The 17,485-nt window shown below is 46.8% G+C and overlaps 1 protein-coding gene across 5 annotated transcripts in view; it reads right to left on the bottom strand.

The window, feature by feature from the left end:
- Window positions 1-17,485, bottom strand: part of LRP4 (LDL receptor related protein 4) — a 60,884-nt gene that overhangs the window by 3,996 nt on the left and 39,403 nt on the right. For 3 of the 5 annotated variants that reach the window (XM_005578015.4, XM_015434802.3, XM_074013759.1), the window contains 15 exons: window positions 16,643-16,783; window positions 16,193-16,279; window positions 15,915-16,086; window positions 15,250-15,412; window positions 14,902-15,127; window positions 14,245-14,548; window positions 12,500-12,718; window positions 12,229-12,363; window positions 10,662-10,770; window positions 8,106-8,250; window positions 7,724-7,837; window positions 7,104-7,239; window positions 3,960-4,027; window positions 3,289-3,376; window positions 1,456-1,597 (listed from right to left, as the gene is read on the bottom strand). In XM_005578015.4, the coding sequence (XP_005578072.1) occupies window positions 1,456-1,597; window positions 3,289-3,376; window positions 3,960-4,027; window positions 7,104-7,239; window positions 7,724-7,837; window positions 8,106-8,250; window positions 10,662-10,770; window positions 12,229-12,363; window positions 12,500-12,718; window positions 14,245-14,548; window positions 14,902-15,127; window positions 15,250-15,412; window positions 15,915-16,086; window positions 16,193-16,279; window positions 16,643-16,783 (2,249 nt within the window). Of the gene's footprint in view, window positions 1-111; window positions 174-1,455; window positions 1,598-3,288; window positions 3,377-3,959; window positions 4,028-7,103; window positions 7,240-7,723; window positions 7,838-8,105; window positions 8,251-10,661; window positions 10,771-12,228; window positions 12,364-12,499; window positions 12,719-14,244; window positions 14,549-14,901; window positions 15,128-15,249; window positions 15,413-15,914; window positions 16,087-16,192; window positions 16,280-16,642; window positions 16,784-17,485 lie in introns of all 5 variants that reach the window. The other 2 variants (XM_065528201.2, XM_065528202.1) reach the window with 2 other exon arrangements.

Here is a 17,485-nt window from a genome sequence, read left to right as displayed (position 1 = left end):
ACTCAGTGTCTTAATCAAGAGACATGCTGGGGAAGTTAGAGAGAGGTGGGGGACATGGCACTTGCAATTTGGGAAACACCACTCCCTGTACAAACACCCAGCAACAGGTACCTGAAATCAAGAGGAAATCAGAAGAGAAAAGGTGAAAGACTATCAGAGGGGTGAAAGAGCTGCTGAGGAAGAAACACACAACAGAAGAAAGAGGTTACACTATTTTAATTGCCATCCTGTGGCCTTCATTGTGGTTCTTTTCTGGAGCATCAGATACTCCAGGAACCCAAGAATCTTCAAGAGTCTTTCTCTCAAAGATATTGAGGAGGGGTCTACCATTCCTAGAACTATAAGCCATTCCTGCACATTCTGTTTTGACTGCAGTAGAAGCTTTTAAAAAAGTTTTTTTAATTAAAAATTTTTTTTCAAACATCAACTTGAACCAGAAGTAATGGAAGCTTTTTAAATATGGGAATTCATGGATGCAGAAAGCACATGATTATTATGTGAAATGTGTTCATTACACATGAGAGCCCTGCAGGTGTGAGAGCAGGTTCTGACTGTGCTAGATAGGCCAAAAAAGTAGACCGATTAGGGTCTTCATAAGGAATAACTTCTGATGAAGAGTTACAGGATTTTAGGGAAAAAAACAAGGCTTATATTGGATTAGGAAAATCTGAAATACCAGGTATAGTTCCCTTGTGGAAATGGGACTTTTTTTTTTTTCTTTTTTTTAGACAGGGTCTCACTCTGTCATCCAGGCTGGATGGTAGTGGCACGATCACAGCTCTCTGCAGCCTCCAACTCCTGAGCTCAAGTGATCCTCCCACCTCAGCCTCCTGTGTAGCTGGGACTACAGGCACAAGTCACCACACCCAGCTAACTGAAATGGGACTATTTTTCATGCCTTAACATTGAGCAAATAATTTTCCATTGAAGTGACAAAGAAGTTAAAAAAACAAAAGCAGGTAAACCTTCAGAATTCTAGAGAAATTTCTGTGGTAAGAGGAAGAACAGTGAAAAACAAGCCATTCCCAACCATAGGTGCTACTAGCTTGGTTAGTAATGGGCAAGTCCAGGAGCTCTTGGGTTTTTTGGGTGTGGTCTGGGAGAGCTCCCTTGTTTCAGAAACACATAGCCCTTTGTAGGGGAATGACAATTCCTGGAGGGAAAGGACCTATGAGCTTGGAAAAGTATCTCCTGGCAGGACAACTGCTTTCAGACCTAAATCTTCTGAGATCTGCCTTCTAACCTGGCTCTCACTAAGGTCCCTCAAGCTAATCCCTCAGAGATTCTAGAACTTCCCAGAAACCCAAATTACATTCAGTTCTTCTGTTCACTGTAACTTCCAAAATGGTAGATGGGATTACTCAGCAGCCCTTACTGACTTATTTGGGCATTTGGAGTATAACCCCTCCCCACACCTCCCCAAAAAGACCCTTGAATGTAAATTTCCATTTTTACCTCTTTCTTATAGCACAGCTGGTTGTACATGGCTGGTTTGGGGATTGCTTCAATCTTCACTTCCTGTGTGGATGTTCGGTAGGAGGGGTTGCTATAGGTGAGGTTCCCCATTCCAGGATCAGTGAACTTGGATTTTTTGTGTCTTTAGGAGGAAAGGTGATGAGAAATTAATTGAGATCTTTAAGGGGGTGATACCTGGGAAAGCTGTAAACTGAGTCCAGTAGGCAGCCTCTAAGATGATCCCAGTGACCCTCACTTCCTGGTATTCATGCCCTTAAGAATCCCCTCCCCTTGAGTGTGGACTGGTCTGGTGACTTATTTCTAATGAAAAGATTATGCAAATGTGATGGCTACTAGATTAAGTTACCAAGAAACTGGTTCTGGTCTTGAGTTGCCCTCCCTCATTCTTTCTTGCTCTTGCTCTGGGAGAAGCAACCTGCCATGTTGTAAGCTGTCCTATGGAGAGGCCCACAAGACAAGAAACTAATGAGGAAGGCCTCCAGCCAACAGCCTATGAGGAGCTGACTCCTGCCAACAACTATGTGACTGAGTGTGGAAGGGGATCCTTCCCCAGTCAAACCTTGAGATGAGACTGTAACCCCAGCTGATATCTGGATTGCAGTCTGTGAGACACCTTGAGGCAGAGGCACCTAGCTAAGCTGCATCCAGATTTCTGACCCATAGAAACTATGAGATAATGGTTGTCATTTTAAGTCACTAAGTTTTAGGGTAATTTGTTATGCAGCAATGGAGAACTGATGCACTGAGCTTGAGAGTCAGACAGATCTGTTTCAATTCCACCTCTGTGATTTATTAGCTAGGACCTTGATAGATATAATCTAAACTCTCTGGCTGGGTGCAGTGGCTCACACCTGTAATCTCAGCACTTAGAGAGGCTGAGGTAGGCAGATCACATAAGGCCAGGAGTTCGAGACCAGCCTGACCAACATGGAAGAAATCCTATCTCTACTAAAAATACAAAAAAAAAAAAAAATATATATATATATATAGCTGGGCATGGTGGTGCACGCCTGTAGTTCTAGCTACTTGGGAGGCTGAGGCACAAGAATTGCTTGAATCCAGGAGGCAGAGGTTGCAGAGAGCCGAGATTGCACCACTGCACTCCAGCCTGGGCAACAGAGTGAGACTCTATCTCAAAAAAATAAAGACAAAAAAAAAAAAAAAACAACTTTCTGAGCCTCAGCTCCTCATCTGTAAAGTGAGGAATGTTATGAGGTGGTCGTGACATTGATCTATATCCATTAATGGTAACTGTTACGATGATATGATGATGAACAGCAGCAGCAAACTGCAAGCTACGTTTAAAGCATTTGGGGGAAAATATAAAGAAAGAGGGACATAAAAAGATTCTAAATGACACATTCTGCCTTTCCAGAATGATGGCTACTGAGCAATGATGTACAAACCAATATTGTAGTAAAAGGCTGTGTCTGTATAAGGGAAAAATCATTTCCAATTTCAATGATTTGAAGTGGGGAGTACTGGGAAAAGCAAAGATGTTAAGAGTCAGTCTTAGCTTTGCCTCTCACTTTGTGACCTTGGGTAATATCCTTGGTGCCCTCAGCATCCCAGTCTATAAAGAAAACCCGAAGGGTTGTTGTAGTCATTCAATAAGGAAAATGCTTAGGCTATGACTGGAGAAGGGTAAGTATTTAAGTTTCCACCCTTTCCTCCTGCTGCCCTGACCAGGCACCCAACCTTGCAATAAGGCTGGTCAGAGCTTGATTCAGTGAACTGCAGAGGTTTGGGAGATCCCAGACATGCTCATGAAGACCAATGAGCATGTGGCCCCTGCAGGAAGACTGAAGTTACCTGTACAGCATCAAAGCTGCAATCACCACCAAAATCAGCAGAATACTGAGGAGTCCACCAATGGCGTAGCTGATATGAAGTCCTTCCCCTAGAAAAAATAGAGAAACACTAGGCAGGGGCCACTGACAACTTTCTAGCTGGTGCTGGTGTGAGGAATGGAAAGCTGAAGGGCTCCTCTTGTAGGTGTTGGATCCTATATCATCTGAGGATGGCTAAGGGCCTCCTTTTCAGATAGGTGAATGGGAGGTGCAGGGAGGAGGCTGAGAAGAAATCTGTCACTCTGCCAGCATCTCTGATCCCATTTCAACCCCTTCCTAGCTATCTGACATAAGGCAAGATGCTAAACTTGTAAGCCTACATTTTCTCTTTAGTTATATGTAAATAATAAATTGCTCATAGGACTGGAGGAGAGTATATGAGAGTATGTATATATACATGTGCACACACATGTATGTGACATATATGTGGCTTATCACATGCTTGGCATATGGAAAGCATATCATAAGCTGTCACTGTAAGTGATGAGAGCTATTATGATTATTATTTCTATGGATTTAGTTTAAAAAGAGTTCATCAACCCCAGAGTCCCAATGAAGGTTATGAAAGATATCAGTGGAGACTTAGATTCATTACATCTTCTTTTCCAGAACAGTGGGGTACTCAGGGCTTACCTGGAGCAGCAGGAACGGCCTCATTGGAACGTGCACAGAGGCCCAGCCTGGCATCCCTTTCGGAGCATCTGTGGGGCACAGAAAACTGAATGTGAAGCCTACTTATACTCAGTGAAGATCACGCCTTCCTCCAGGAAAGGGGGAAAGGCCTGTAAGCGGGGGCTTTCAGGTATGAGAATGTACCAGATGGAAGATATCAGAAGCATGGAGAGGGCAACAGCAGGAAATGGAGAGAAATCTGTGCAATGCACTGTTTTCAAGCATTATACCATGTTTAAATGTGTTACAAAATATGTACCTTTAAAAATGAGAAGCAGGTTTGGGAGTGAGTTGGAAGTCTGCAGAAAGAATACTAAGGACATCAATATTAGGCTTTCTTAAACTACCAGGATGAGTCAGAAGAAGCTGCTAGCCAAGCCAATCTGATTGGATAAAAATTATCACAAGAGCTGAATATCCCAAGGTCAAAAAATGTTTTTCTTCTCTTCATTCTTGCACAAGGGAACATGCAAGACATCCAGAGGGAGTGCTCAGATAACTAACTTGAAATGCTCAGAAGGTGACTTCTTTGTGGTACATTTTGAGCAGGCAATCAAAGGCATCTCCTAAACAGCCAGAGAAAAGCTACTTGCAAGAGCATTTGGAACCAAGATGCACTGAATTTTCAAATAGAACTCTGACAATAAGAAAAGGTCCGAGCAGGGGTCAAAAGTTTTCTAAATAAACCTAAAGAAAATCAGAGTAATAATGACTGATAGTACTTAAAAGTTAGCGAGTAGGCTGGGCGCGGTGGCTCAAGCCTGTGATCCCAGCACTTTGGGAGGCCGAGACGGGCGGATCACGAGGTCAGGAGATCGAGACCATCCTGGCTAACACGGTGAAACCCTGTCTCTACTAAAAAGTACAAAAAAACCAGCTGGGCGAGGTGGCGGGCGCCTGTAGTCCCAGCTACTCGGGAGGCTGAGGCAGGAGAATGGCGTAAACCCGGGAGGCGGAGCTTGCAGTAAGCTGAGATCCGGCCACTGCACTCCAGCCTGGGCGACAGAGCGAGACTCCGTCTCAAAAAAAAAAAAAAAAAGTTAGTGAGAAAGGCACATGTTTATACCTGGGTGTTTCCTTTTCTTTACAAACTGTAGTAAAAACAGAGAATGGGGGCACACAGCATATGAATTTGATCATGTGCAAATCTTGTAACTTTAGGACATTGAGTCTAAAGTTTTTATTTGGAATTATTATTATGTTTCTGCTTTCAGAATTGAAATCAAGTGTTAACTACCTTGTAAGCCATTGATGATATTAAAAATAAAGAGACCAGTATGTTGCAGTGGGAAAAAAAACTGTTCTAATTAGAAAAATGTCTAGAAAGGATAGACATCAAAACATTAAGAGTAAATTATATATAGGTATAGGATATTCACTTGTTCTTTATTCACATCTGTATTTCCAGATGATTTATTTATTTATTTTTGTTTTTTTGGTTTTTTTGAGACAGGGTCTCAGTCTGTCACCCAGGCTGGTGTGCAGTGGCACAATCACAGCTCACTGCAGCCTAAACCTCCTGGGTTCAAGCGATCCTTCCAACCTCAGCCTCCCAAGTAGCGGGGACTACAGGTATGTGCCACCATGCCTGGCTAACTAAAAAAAAAAAAAAAAAAAAAAAAAACTTTTTTGTAGAGACAGGATCTCACTATGTTGCCCAGGCTTGTCTTGAATTCCTGGACTCATGTGGTCTGCCCACCTTGGCCTCCCAAAGTGCTGGGATTACAGGCATGAGCTGTGCCTGGCCCAGATTATTTTTTATAAAGTATAAATGGAAAACACAGTCATTAGAATTTTTTGCCAGGTGCAGTGTCTCGTATCTGTAATGCCAGCACTTTGGGATGCCTAGGCGGGTAGATTGCTTGAGCCCAGAAGTTTAAAACCAGCCTGGGCAACATGGAGAAGCCTTATCTCCACAAAAAGTACAAAAAATTAGCCAGGTATAGTGGCACACACCTATAGTCTCAGCCACCTGGGAGGCTGAGGTTGGAGGATCACATGAAACTAGGAGGTCGAGGCTGCAGTGAGCTTGAGCTGTGTTCATGCTACTGCACTCCAGCCTGGGTGACAGAGTGAGACCCTGTCTCAAGAAAAAAAAAAAAGAATGTCTCTGAATTGAATGTAACATCATATTTAATCGATTTTACGATGTTTGTTTTTTCTATGGTCTACCATCTCTGAAACAGGAATGTAACTTACGATCAATAGCATTTCACATTTGCTGTTGGTTATCTTTTCAGTTTAATTTCTCAAATCAGGATGCATTTTATAATGAATAGCACCTTTAATTTAATGAAATAAGATACTTTATACTTGATTTGAGAACTGTTCGTGTTTATGCTTACTTATTTAATAATGGTGTTTGTGTATGTGTGAGGGAGGTGCATGTGTCATTATAAGCTAAGGCCATCATATCTCTGGGGAAGACTTTTTGTTCCAAGTCATCAAGCCACAGCCCAGAGACTACTGTTGGACAAGCCAGTATGCCAAACCTATGATGTGAGAGCAAATGTCACAGAGAGAAGAAGGAGGAATACCATGTGGGAGGGTCCTCCTAAGTGATTTCTGTTTAAAGTTTTTTGTTTTTTTGTTTCTTTTTTTGAGATGGAGTTTCGGTCTTTGTTGCCCAGGCTGGAGTGCAGTGGCGCGATCTCAGCTCACCGCAACCTCTGCTTCCCAGGTTCAGGTGATTCTCCTGTCTCAGCCTCCCGAGTAGCTGGGATTATAGGCATGCACCACCACGCCCGGCTAATTTTGTATTTTTAGTGGAGACGGGGTTTCTCCATGTTGGTCAGGCTGCTCTTGAACTCCCGACCTCAAGTGATCCACCTGCCTCAGCCTCCCAAAGTGCTGGGATTACAGGTGTGAGCTACCGCATCTGGCCTTAAAGTTGTTCTTAAAGCTCCTTGCCCTCAGAGCTAAAAAGGGAATCACTTGCAACAGTCTACAAGTCTGAATATCACCTTCTGTCCCAAATAACAGGGACTGGTAGCTCATGACGTAATCTACCTCCCAACTACCTGATCGAGCTGGGACTATGAGCTACTGGTCGTGGGATGGTGATTTGAATCAAAGGGCTCACGAGCCTGCATTGAACCTATTTACCTTCCTTCCACCTCCTCCAGAGACATGCGGGTCCGGGTGGTTGAAGAACGCAAGGTGGTAGGTAGTGTGTTGGGTAGCACCGGGCTCTTTTCACTCATGCCAGTGGACCTAGGAGCTGGTGGTACCAGGCCAGGCACTAGACAAAAAAGAGGATTGGAGTGGGCTACTGGAACCACAAACCTCTACATATGGCCCAAGAGTAGCAGCTGGAGAACTTGACAAAATCTTTTAGCTGCCCTAGTCACAGGCACCTTCATTAGTAGCCCTTCTTAATACTATAAATAAAAAGGAGTTGGATTCCATAATAGTAGCTCTGGATGGGGCAGCTGGCTCATCAAAGTCAGGAAGAGAGAGTGATGCACAGGCCACTGATTATCCCACAGCAGGGACCTGGGAATCAAGAGACCTGAATTCTGTTCTCACAAATGCCAGAAGGCAGACAAACCCAGGTTTGAGCAATTCCCAAAACCCAAGCAGATTGCTACCAATCACCCCACTAACAAGACCTTCTATATGGGGACTTCACTCAGAAGGACAGATCAGACCAGGATCAGAGGCTGCTGACCCTCAGCCCTTCCAGGGGCTCTGCTGAGTGGCTCCAGTCATACAGTCCAACTCACCAAGAGAGCAGGGCCGGCTATCACGTTCGTCAGGACAGGCACATACGAAGTCCGAGGCTCTGGCAAAGCAGAGGTGGGTGCAGCCACCATTGTTCACGCCACAGGCATTGGTCCCTAGAGGCAAAGTAGATGAGTGTCTTATCTGAGACACAATCAGGTCTCCCAATTTAAGGCTTCTCAAAAACAGGAAATCCAGGATTACCCTACTCCCAGGGACAGGGGAGCAGGAGATATACAACTGTGAGGGAGTAAAAAGGTCTAAGCGTTTAAAATGTGAACCAAGAAGCTCTCTTGTGGCCCTGTCTTGGTCCCTAACAGTCCTTGGGGTGACAGACCAATCCCACAGATGTTAAGGAAGCAGGCTCAGTACCCGGGAGCCCACCTGTCTGCCGCTGAGGGGAAACCACGATGATATCCATGAGTCCTTCCACATTTGCCAGCACTGTCTCCTTGTTCCGGCCTGAGTATTTGTCAACACGCTGGATTGACTTGGTCTGCCAGTCTGTCCAGTAGATCCACCTGTCTTGCTACTCAACAGGAGAAGCCCACAAACAGTAAATGTTATTCAGCAAGCAGACTCCTTCTTGTACAGCTTCTATGCCTCACATTGGCCACTGCCTCTGCTGAAATGCCCTCTTCATCTCTTCCTCATTTCTGTGCATCCCCAGACATGACACTGTCAAGGAAATCTCCCCAAATCCATATAGACTTCACCATTCTCTCCTCTATGCAGTTCTGCACCTTGTAGTCACTTGCCCAAGTGCGTTTTTATACTCAAGCAATTTGTTTACAGGTCTGTGCATCCTAACAGATTAGTTCTTCAAGGACAAGAATGTGTTCTATTCATCTCTGAATTTCTGGCACCTAACACTCAGTCCCCATTCAGTTGATTGAATGGCTCCCTCTCTAGCAAATAGGAGGAAATTTGAAGGTTATTCTAGGTTCCTCTGGGCCCTTTGCTCAGAGCACTGCCCCAAATCCTCTGCTTACTTCTGTAGGCAGCTTTCTTCTAATGCAATGATGGTGAAATTCTCAGCCAAGGGTAGGGAGGGGCAATGAAGGTGTTCTCATCCCCATCCAAGGGTATATATCAGAAACTGTGGGGAAACCTGTAGATTGAAAAACCTACATGCAGTATTACCCTGTAGTTTTACATTTAGAATATGAAAAAAAAAGCCTATCATTAAGTAAAACCAGATAAAATCTTTTTGGCTAGGCCAGGCGCAGTGGCTTACGCCTGTAATCTCAGCACTTTGGGAGGCCGAGGTGGGTGGATCACGAGGTCAGGAGTTCGAAACTAGCCTGACCAACATGGTGAAACCCTGTCTCTACTAAAAGTACAAAAACTAGCCGGGCGTGGTGGCATGCACCTGTAATCCCAGCTACTCGGGAGGCTGAGACAGGAGAATCACTTGAACCCAGGAGGTGGAGGTTGCAGTGAGCCAAGATCGCACCACTGCACTCCAGCCTGGGCGACAGAGTGAGACTCCATTTCAAAAAAAAAAAAAAGAAAAGAAAAGAAAAAAAAAAAATTAGCCAGGTGTGGTGGCGCATGCCTGTAATCCCAGCTACTTGGGAGGCTGAGGCAGGAGAATCGCTTGAATCCAGGAAGCGGAGGTCACAGTGAGCCGAAATCATGTCACCGCACTCCAGCCTATGCCACACAGCAAGACTCCATCTTAAAAACAACAACAACAACAACAACAAAAATCTTTTTGGCTAGTAGAACATAATACAGAATACAGACAGAGTTGATAATATTTGGCAAAAAAGGGTCAAATTTATTTCTCTTTACTTTCTTTCCTTTCTTCTTTCCTTTCTGTCTCTCTCTCTCTCTCTCTGACTCTCTCCTCTCCGAGATAGCATCTTGCTCTGTTGCCCAAGTTGGAGCACAGTGGTACAAACGTAGCTCACTGCAGCTCAACCTCCTGGGCTCAAGTGATCCTCCTGCCTCAGCTTTCTGAGTAGCTGAGACTACAGGTGTGTGCCACCACACCTGGCTAATTTAACAAAAAGTTTTGTAAAGACAGGGTCTTGCCATGTTGCCCAGTCTGGTCTCAAACTCCTGGGCTCAACTGATACTCTGGCCTTGGCCAGGGTGCTGGGATTACAGGCATAAGCCACTACACCTGGCCAAGATTTTTAAATGATTGAGAATTCCTGTTTTGGCCTCAGGCCTGGTAGATCTTCTTTTCCTTGCCCAAATTATTTTTGTGTTAGAACTCAAAAGTGACAGCTAATAATAATTAAAATGGGTAGCGATAACATGCGTGTGGTGCTTACTGTGTGCCAGGTACTATACTAATGCTTTGTGTCTGTTTCAGGAGGATACTATTATTAGGCTGATTTATTTTGTAGGTAACTGAAGCTGAGAGAGGTTCAGTCACTCCGGTTCAAAGTTACCCAGTTATTTAATAATACAGATAAAACTTGAACCCAGGTACCTGGCACATTGATGGTACTCATTAAATACTTACAAACTGGCTAGATGCCTCAAAACTCTGGCTTTTAGTCACTCCACTCTGTTGCCACTAAGTGAGCTCCCTAAGCCCAGATGCTGGGACCACAGCATTAGGATTAACTGGGGAACTTGTCAAAATGGATTTTACTGTGCCCAGCCCTCATGAAGCTGCTTCTCTATAACCTCTATAGTCACGGCCTAGGAACCTGCCTTTTAACAAGTGCCACATCTGATTCTGTATACCACTCTTTGAGAGCCACTCCTTTGAATGCTAGAACATGGGAATGGCAGGATAGGAGTATGAAGGCACTGGGTGGCCCTAGCAACCTACCAAGGCTTCAGGGCACAGGAAAAATCCCTAAAATGAGCTTCAATAGCATGTCTGTTCAGTAGCAGCTACAGCTGAGACTGCCGACTTAGAACCCCAAAGAAACATCCCAGGCAAGGAGGTTAGTTACCTCTCTCCTGAGCCAGTACCTGTGTGAGGGCAAAGGGGTGGGACACATGGCTGACCAAGACCTGCCGCAGTTTCCCGTTGAGGTCAGCACTCTCGATCCGGTCCAGATGGGCGTCTACCCAGTAGATCCTGCGAAGAAAACGAAAAGAGTGGCTGCTCCAGATGCTTGCCAGGAAGCCCAGCTCTTCCCCCTAAGAACCTATCTGTCCCCTCCTAAGCTGACTGGCAGGTGCTATGAGAACTCAAGAAGCACCCTTAATGAGGAGTCACTGTGAGTCCCAAAGCTGAAGAGGGGAGCTGGTGGTTCATGAGTGGGGAGGTCAGGGCTGCTCTGGGGAGGCGTAGAGTGACCTCAGAGGAACCACCACCCAGCTTCATCTTCAGGAATTTGATTGCCCTTTGACTCCTACTCAAGAATCAAAGCCCAAATTTTTACAAATGGTCTTTAAGAGAGCTCAGTTGGCTGGGCATGGTGGCTCACACTTGTAATCCCAGCACTTTGGGAGGCTGAGGCGGGGGATCACTTGAGGTCAGGAGTTCAAGACCAGCCTGGCCAACATGGTGAAACCCCGTCTCTGCTAAAAATACACAAATTAGCCAGGCATGGTGGCACGTGCCTGTAGTCCTAGCTACTTGGGAGGCTGCGGCACGAGAATTGCTTGAATCCAGGAGACGGAGGTTGCAATGAGCCGAGATCATGCGACTGCACTCCAGTCTGGGCAAAAGAGTGAGACTGTCTCAAAAAAAAAAAAAGAGGTGAGCTCAGTCTACATGGACCTCACTGAGGTTAAAAGAAGAAGGCATTCTACCACCGTTCCAGAAGTCTTGGATTCCCTTCCGCTTCTTTTGGGTCAGAAGGGGGCACAGACTTCTTCAGAGCCCCTTCCCCCTGCCCTCAGCATTTCTTATCTAGACAAGTAGTTGTACATTCTGGAGCCTGGGTCAGGCGTGGTAGCTCACGCCTGAAATCCCAGCACTTTGGGAAGCCAAGGCAGTAGGATTGCTTGAGTCCAGGAGTTCAAAACCAGTCTGGGCAACATAGCAAGACGCTGTCTCTACAAAAAATTTAGAAATTAGCTGGGCATAGCTGGGCATGGTGGTATGTGCCTATAGTCCCTGCTACTTGAGAGGCTGAGGTGAGAGGATGGCTTGAGCCAGGGAGGTTCAGGCTGCAGAGAGCTGTGACTGCACCACTGCACTCCAGCCTGGGCAACAGAGCAAGATGCTGCCTCAACAACAACAAAGTTCCAGAGCCTGAAGGGATCAGGATTTGTTATATTATAACAAATACAAGAATCAGCCCTTAAATGAGTAGGGGTGTGAGACCTGTGGTCCAGCCAGAAGACATGCTCTGCCAAAGGCACTCAAATTAGGAACATGTAAACCAGCCAAACAAGACCCACCTAAGGGTTGACGGCTGGATTTAGCAATCGCTGCTCTAAGAATACATTCCCTCATCCTTCTCAATGGTTCCTCTTCCCCACATACCAAGAAGCTTTCTATCTTTTCATTTTTCCATTTTAATCTCAACCATTCTCTCTTCTGCCCACCCGATCTCCAGGAGGCTGTTTGGTGCAGGACTCCTACCTGCGGGTATCATAGTCCAGGGTGAGGCCGTTGGGCCAGCCCAGGTCTGTGTTGATGAGGACCTTCCGCTCAGAACCGTCCAGGTTCGCCCGTTCGATCTTGGCAATGTGGCCCCAGTCTGTCCAGAAGAGGTACCTGAGACACAACAGCGCCATCATCATCAAGGCAAGGGAAGACGGCACCCAGAGGCTGAGAGAACACAGAAGGCAACACCATCTTTTCCACCCAGCCCTTCTTCCCTGGATCTCTCTTCTGCTGGCCATAAACTTACCCCTTCCTGGGGAAAACAGCAATGGCCCGGGGCTCATCCAGGCTATTGTTGATCAGCACTTTGCGGCAGGAACCATCCAGCCTGGATGCCTCAATGGTATTTCGACCTGTGTCTGTCCAGTACAGGTTCCTGGCCACCCAGTCCACTGCCAGCCCATCAGTGGTCTTCAGCCCACGCCCAATCACTGTCTCCATGTTGCTGCCATTCAGGTCTGCTCGCCTTGGGGAGAGCCCAGTGTTGGATGAGCAACCAGACTGCCCCAGAATAGAGTAGAACTCCTTTAACCCATGTTCCCATAACTGGACCCCCACTGAACTGTAAGCTCCACAGGGACAGAGACCAAGTATCTGTGAGTACATTCCTCAGCACCCAGCATGATAAATGCTCGATAAAATAATTGCAGAATGAATGAACCAGTTCTTAGGAGGATAGAGTATTTCCTGCTAACTGGAAATAGTGGCGGCTGCCAGGGGACGTCTTGCTAGAAGACAGGTTTATCATTCCCCACATATCTTTGGGAAGAGACAAGGATTGTTAGGTGGTGATTATAAGAAATACAGATTTGTCAAAACCTACCTGTGCATTTTTTAAAAGTTAAAAATAATTTTAAATACAAGTAGATATGAGGTTTCATTATGTTGCCTAGGCTGGTCTTGAACTCCTGGGCTCAAGCAATCTTCCCGCCTTGGCCTCCCAAAGTGCTGAGATTACAGGTGTGAGCCACCATGCCCAACCCTATCTGTGCACTTTTGCAGAGGCCCTACAGGCAGGAGGGAACTCTCCCTCAAAATGGGGAGCATGTCACTGTCACCTAGGGGACTTCCCGAAATTGCATATGCCTACCTGTCCCCAGCTTGAGATTCTAATACATCCCTTGGGGAGAGTAAAGAGGAATGTTCCCTGTTCCTCCCTGTGAGAATCTCTGCCATGGGAAACCACTCTTACTGGTAGCAAGGCATCATATTCCTAAGCTTTGTTAGGGCCACAGATTTAAAGAATAAAAATAAAACAACAAAAAAATAAAAAACAACAGCTTTGTAAACCACCATACGCCTTGGCATTTGGCTGGGGCTCCTTTACTGCAATACAGATACTGGTAATATGGCCTACTCATCAGTAAGTCCTCGGGGATTCTTGGAGCTCCCTCAGGGCACAATGGTAGATGTGAAAGGCTCCAGGTCCCCACCCTGACTTTACCTGTTTTTTTTTTTTTTTTTTTTTTGAGACGGAGTCTCGCTGTGTCTCCCAGGCTGGAGTGCAGTGGCGTGATCTCGGCTCACTGCAAGCTCCGCCTCCCGGGTTCACGCCATTCTCCCGCCTCAGCCTCCCGAGTAGCTGAGACTACAGGCGCCCGCCACCACGCCCGGCTAGTTTTTTGTATTTTTAGTAGAGACGGGGTTTCACCATGTTAGCCAGGATAGTCTCGATCTCCTGACCTCGTGATTCACCCGCCTTGGCCTCCCAAAGTGCTGGGATTACAGGCTTGAGCCACCGCGCCCGGCCGACTTTACCTGTTTTTTATTGTTGTTGTTTGTTTTACATACTAGGCTTCCATGTAATCTCTAAACAAACAAAAGTTTGAAACTCTGCTCTAAGTGACAACACTACAAAGTGAACAAGTCAGGATTAGAACTTGCTATCCAAAGTGCCGAATCACTCATCCATTTAGCGGTCAGAACATAACCTCCCCCATGGGCGATCAGAAGCAAATCTGTGTCCTTTGGAGGTTTCAGTGTTGCTGATACCTGATAACATCCAGGAACACATCTGTGTAATAGACCTTTCCATCCACGCTGTCATAGTCCAGGGAGATGACATTGTTGAGCTCAGGAACAGGGACGTGCACATCGGTGTGGTCACTGGTGTCCAGTGAGATACGCCGGATGGAGCCACGGCTGGAGAAGAGCAGGTAGGTCTCAGGAGAGGGATCACAGGTCTTCCCATCTCCCTTCAGCTGGATGCCAGTGGGGCAGGCACAGGAGAAGCCAGAAGGCCGAGGCAAGCAGAGGTGGGAGCAGCCGCCATTTCTGGAGCCACACTTGTTAAAACCTGGTGATGAGAAGCAGAAGTGTTCACGCCTAGCCTGGAACATCATCTGAATCTTACAAAGGTCCCAGTTGCTTGTGGCTGACTCTTTGCTGTTCTAAGTGACAGGATTCAGTGCCTGGCGGGGTGAGGCAGAAGGAGGGTCTGCAGGAGGATCTCCAGGAGTCCTCTGAAGGTGACAGCTGCAGTACCAGCCATACCCAAAGAGAACACAGCCCAATCCTGAAAGGGAGCTTCAACAGGTCACTGTCTTTCTGGCTGTAAAGGAGCTCTGTGCTCTGGATATATCTCTGATGTTGAGACGGCCCCAGAAAGCCAGAGGCTCTGACTCACAGCCCCAGCCCTCTGACTCTCACCTAGTGGCTGTGCTCGGTCCACAGCCTGGATGTCCATGAGGCCTGGCAGGTTGGACCTCACGAGGATAACATTGCTGCCGGTACCCTTGTCGGCACGGTGGATGCTCCGGGTCTGCCAGTCAGTCCAGTATATATAGGAGTCGAGGAGGGTGAGGCCATATGGGTGCTGCACTGGTGACACCAACGTATGCCGATTGGCACCATTCAGGTCAGCAGCCTCAATTCGCTGCAGAGGAAGGAGAGGGTGGGGGGTGGTGATCAGCAGATAGGGAACTCTCCGTGGAGATCTGAGGCAGGCCTTTCCCATCTTCCCAGGCTCCTAGGAAGCAGCAAGGGCACGGCTCTCACCTCGGTGTGGGCATCGGCCCACAGCAGTTGGGAGCTGGCCTTGTCCACAGTCAGTCCATTGGGCCATCCTAGGTTGTTGCTGATGAGCACTGTGCGGTCTGAGCCATCCATTCCAGACCGCTCTAACTTGGCATTCTCCCCCCAGTCTGTCCAGTACATAAACCTGAGTGAGGAAGAATATTAGCTATATTAGCTAGTTATTCCAGCAGCTACCACATACCATGAGTACTTAACAGTATGTCAGATACACTTGAGTACTTATAGCATGTCAGGCAAAATTTTTGCTTGACAAAATGCTTTGCAAAATACTTCATGTGCATTATCTCAATCTTCATAAGGGCGACAAGGTATGTATTTTCACTACCACCTCCATTTAATAGATAGGTAAGGAAGCTGAGAATCAGAGAGGTTAAATACTGGACCCAAGTGATATAGTTAACACATGATGAAAACATTTCAATCCTGGGATTCTGATTCTAAGGCTCATGCTTTTAACTTCTACACCACTGTCACCCTGCGAGAAGTCACAAGAGAGTGGAAGAGCCCCAAGGAGGTCACCTTGTTCCTGTGATGCAAGCTTGCTCTCTGCTACCCACCTTCACCCCATCATAACCCCAGCTGAGCTGGCCCCCCACACTACCCAGTGTGATACAGCCAGCTCTCACCCCATCTCATGGTACAGTACGATTGCCCGGGGACTGTCAAGGTTCTGCCACACCAACACTTTCCGCATGGACCCGTCCAGGTTGCCCACTTCAATCCGGTTTGTTCCCGTGTCTGTCCAGTACACTTTCCGGCCAATGGCATCCACCGCGAGCCCATCTGTGGTCTGTAGCCCTGTGGGAAGTCAAAAGAGCACACTGGCTCCTATTTTAAAACAGATGGGCTATTTCCCCAGTCCCGTTGCCAGACAGGTGGTCCCTGGGCTGGGAGGAAGTCCCACCTGTGGTGATGATGTCCTCGTGCTGTGAACCGTCCAGATTGGCACGGCTGATCCTGTGCAGTGTGCTGTCAGACCAGTACACTTTTCCTGGAGAGGGAAAGCTTGGCTCAACCAAGACCCTCACCCCCTACAATGGGACACACACAGCTGATTCGTGTCCTGAAACACCAGAGCATGTCAGAGAGCCCTGGAGCCTCTAGCAGAGGAAATCAAGGAAAATGCAGAAATATCATAGCAGGATAGCTCTTGGCAGAGATGGAGAGAAGAGGGCCCCAAACCATGCTCTCACAACCAAAGAGAAAATGCTAGAGAGACAGGGACAGGGGCTATGCCAGAGGGTATGGGAAACCCCCGGCTCTTGGCAGGAGACAAAGGTGGTGGGAGAGGAAGGACAGTAATTGCTGAAGGGCAGGGACAGAAGGCCAGGTGGGAAGGGAGGGCCACACAGACCTTCCTGGGGGTCTACTCCAATGGCAATGGTGTTCTTCATGGTAATGTTGATTGGTACCACCACATCAGCAAAATAAGGGATGTCCAGGGAGACCATGCGAATGTCTATCCTCCTGGCGAAGATGAGGAAACTGTTCATGCCTGCCAGGTGGAGAGGAGGGAAGAGATCACTTGAGCACAGCCATTAAGTGGATTTGGAATCAGGCAAACTGAAATTCATGCCCTGTCCCTGCTAGTTTCTAGCTATGTTATTCTAGGCAAGATATTTAAATTATTATTATTTTTTGAGACAGGGTCTTGCTGTGTCACCCAGGCTGGAGTGCAGTGGCATGATCATGGCTTACTGCAGCCTTGACCTCCTGAGCTCAAGCGATCCTCCCACCTCAGCCCCCTGAATAGCTGGGACTACAGGCACATGCCACCATGCCCAGTGAATTTTTGTATTTTTTGTAGAGATGGGGTTTCATCATATTGCCAAGGCTGGTCTCAAACTCCTGGGCTCAAGCATCTGCCCCACCTCAGCCTCCCAAAGTGCTGGGATTACAGGCGTGAGGCACCACTCTCAGCCTAAATTATTAAGCCTCAGTTTTCTTATCTATAAAATGGGGACAATAACAGGGTGGCTGTAAGGGTTAAAAGATCATGTACACAAAGCACTTACCATTAGGTCTCACACATATTCATAAATAATGCCTCTTTATTAACATTATGAAAGTGGCTCTCTTTGATGGACCCTTTACCATGAAGATTAAGAAAGAGAAAAAAAGAAAGGGAATAAAGGGACCCCAGTGGGCTCTACTCACAACCTGGGAGGCACAGTTCACAGCTCCTTTCTCACTCAAA

The sequence above is a fragment of the Macaca fascicularis genome, chromosome 14 (assembly GCF_037993035.2).
Source record: "Macaca fascicularis isolate 582-1 chromosome 14, T2T-MFA8v1.1".
NCBI classification, from domain to species: Eukaryota; Metazoa; Chordata; class Mammalia; order Primates; family Cercopithecidae; genus Macaca; species Macaca fascicularis.
Note: the sequence above shows the minus strand (reverse complement) of the source record. Positions and strands in the feature narration are given on the sequence as shown.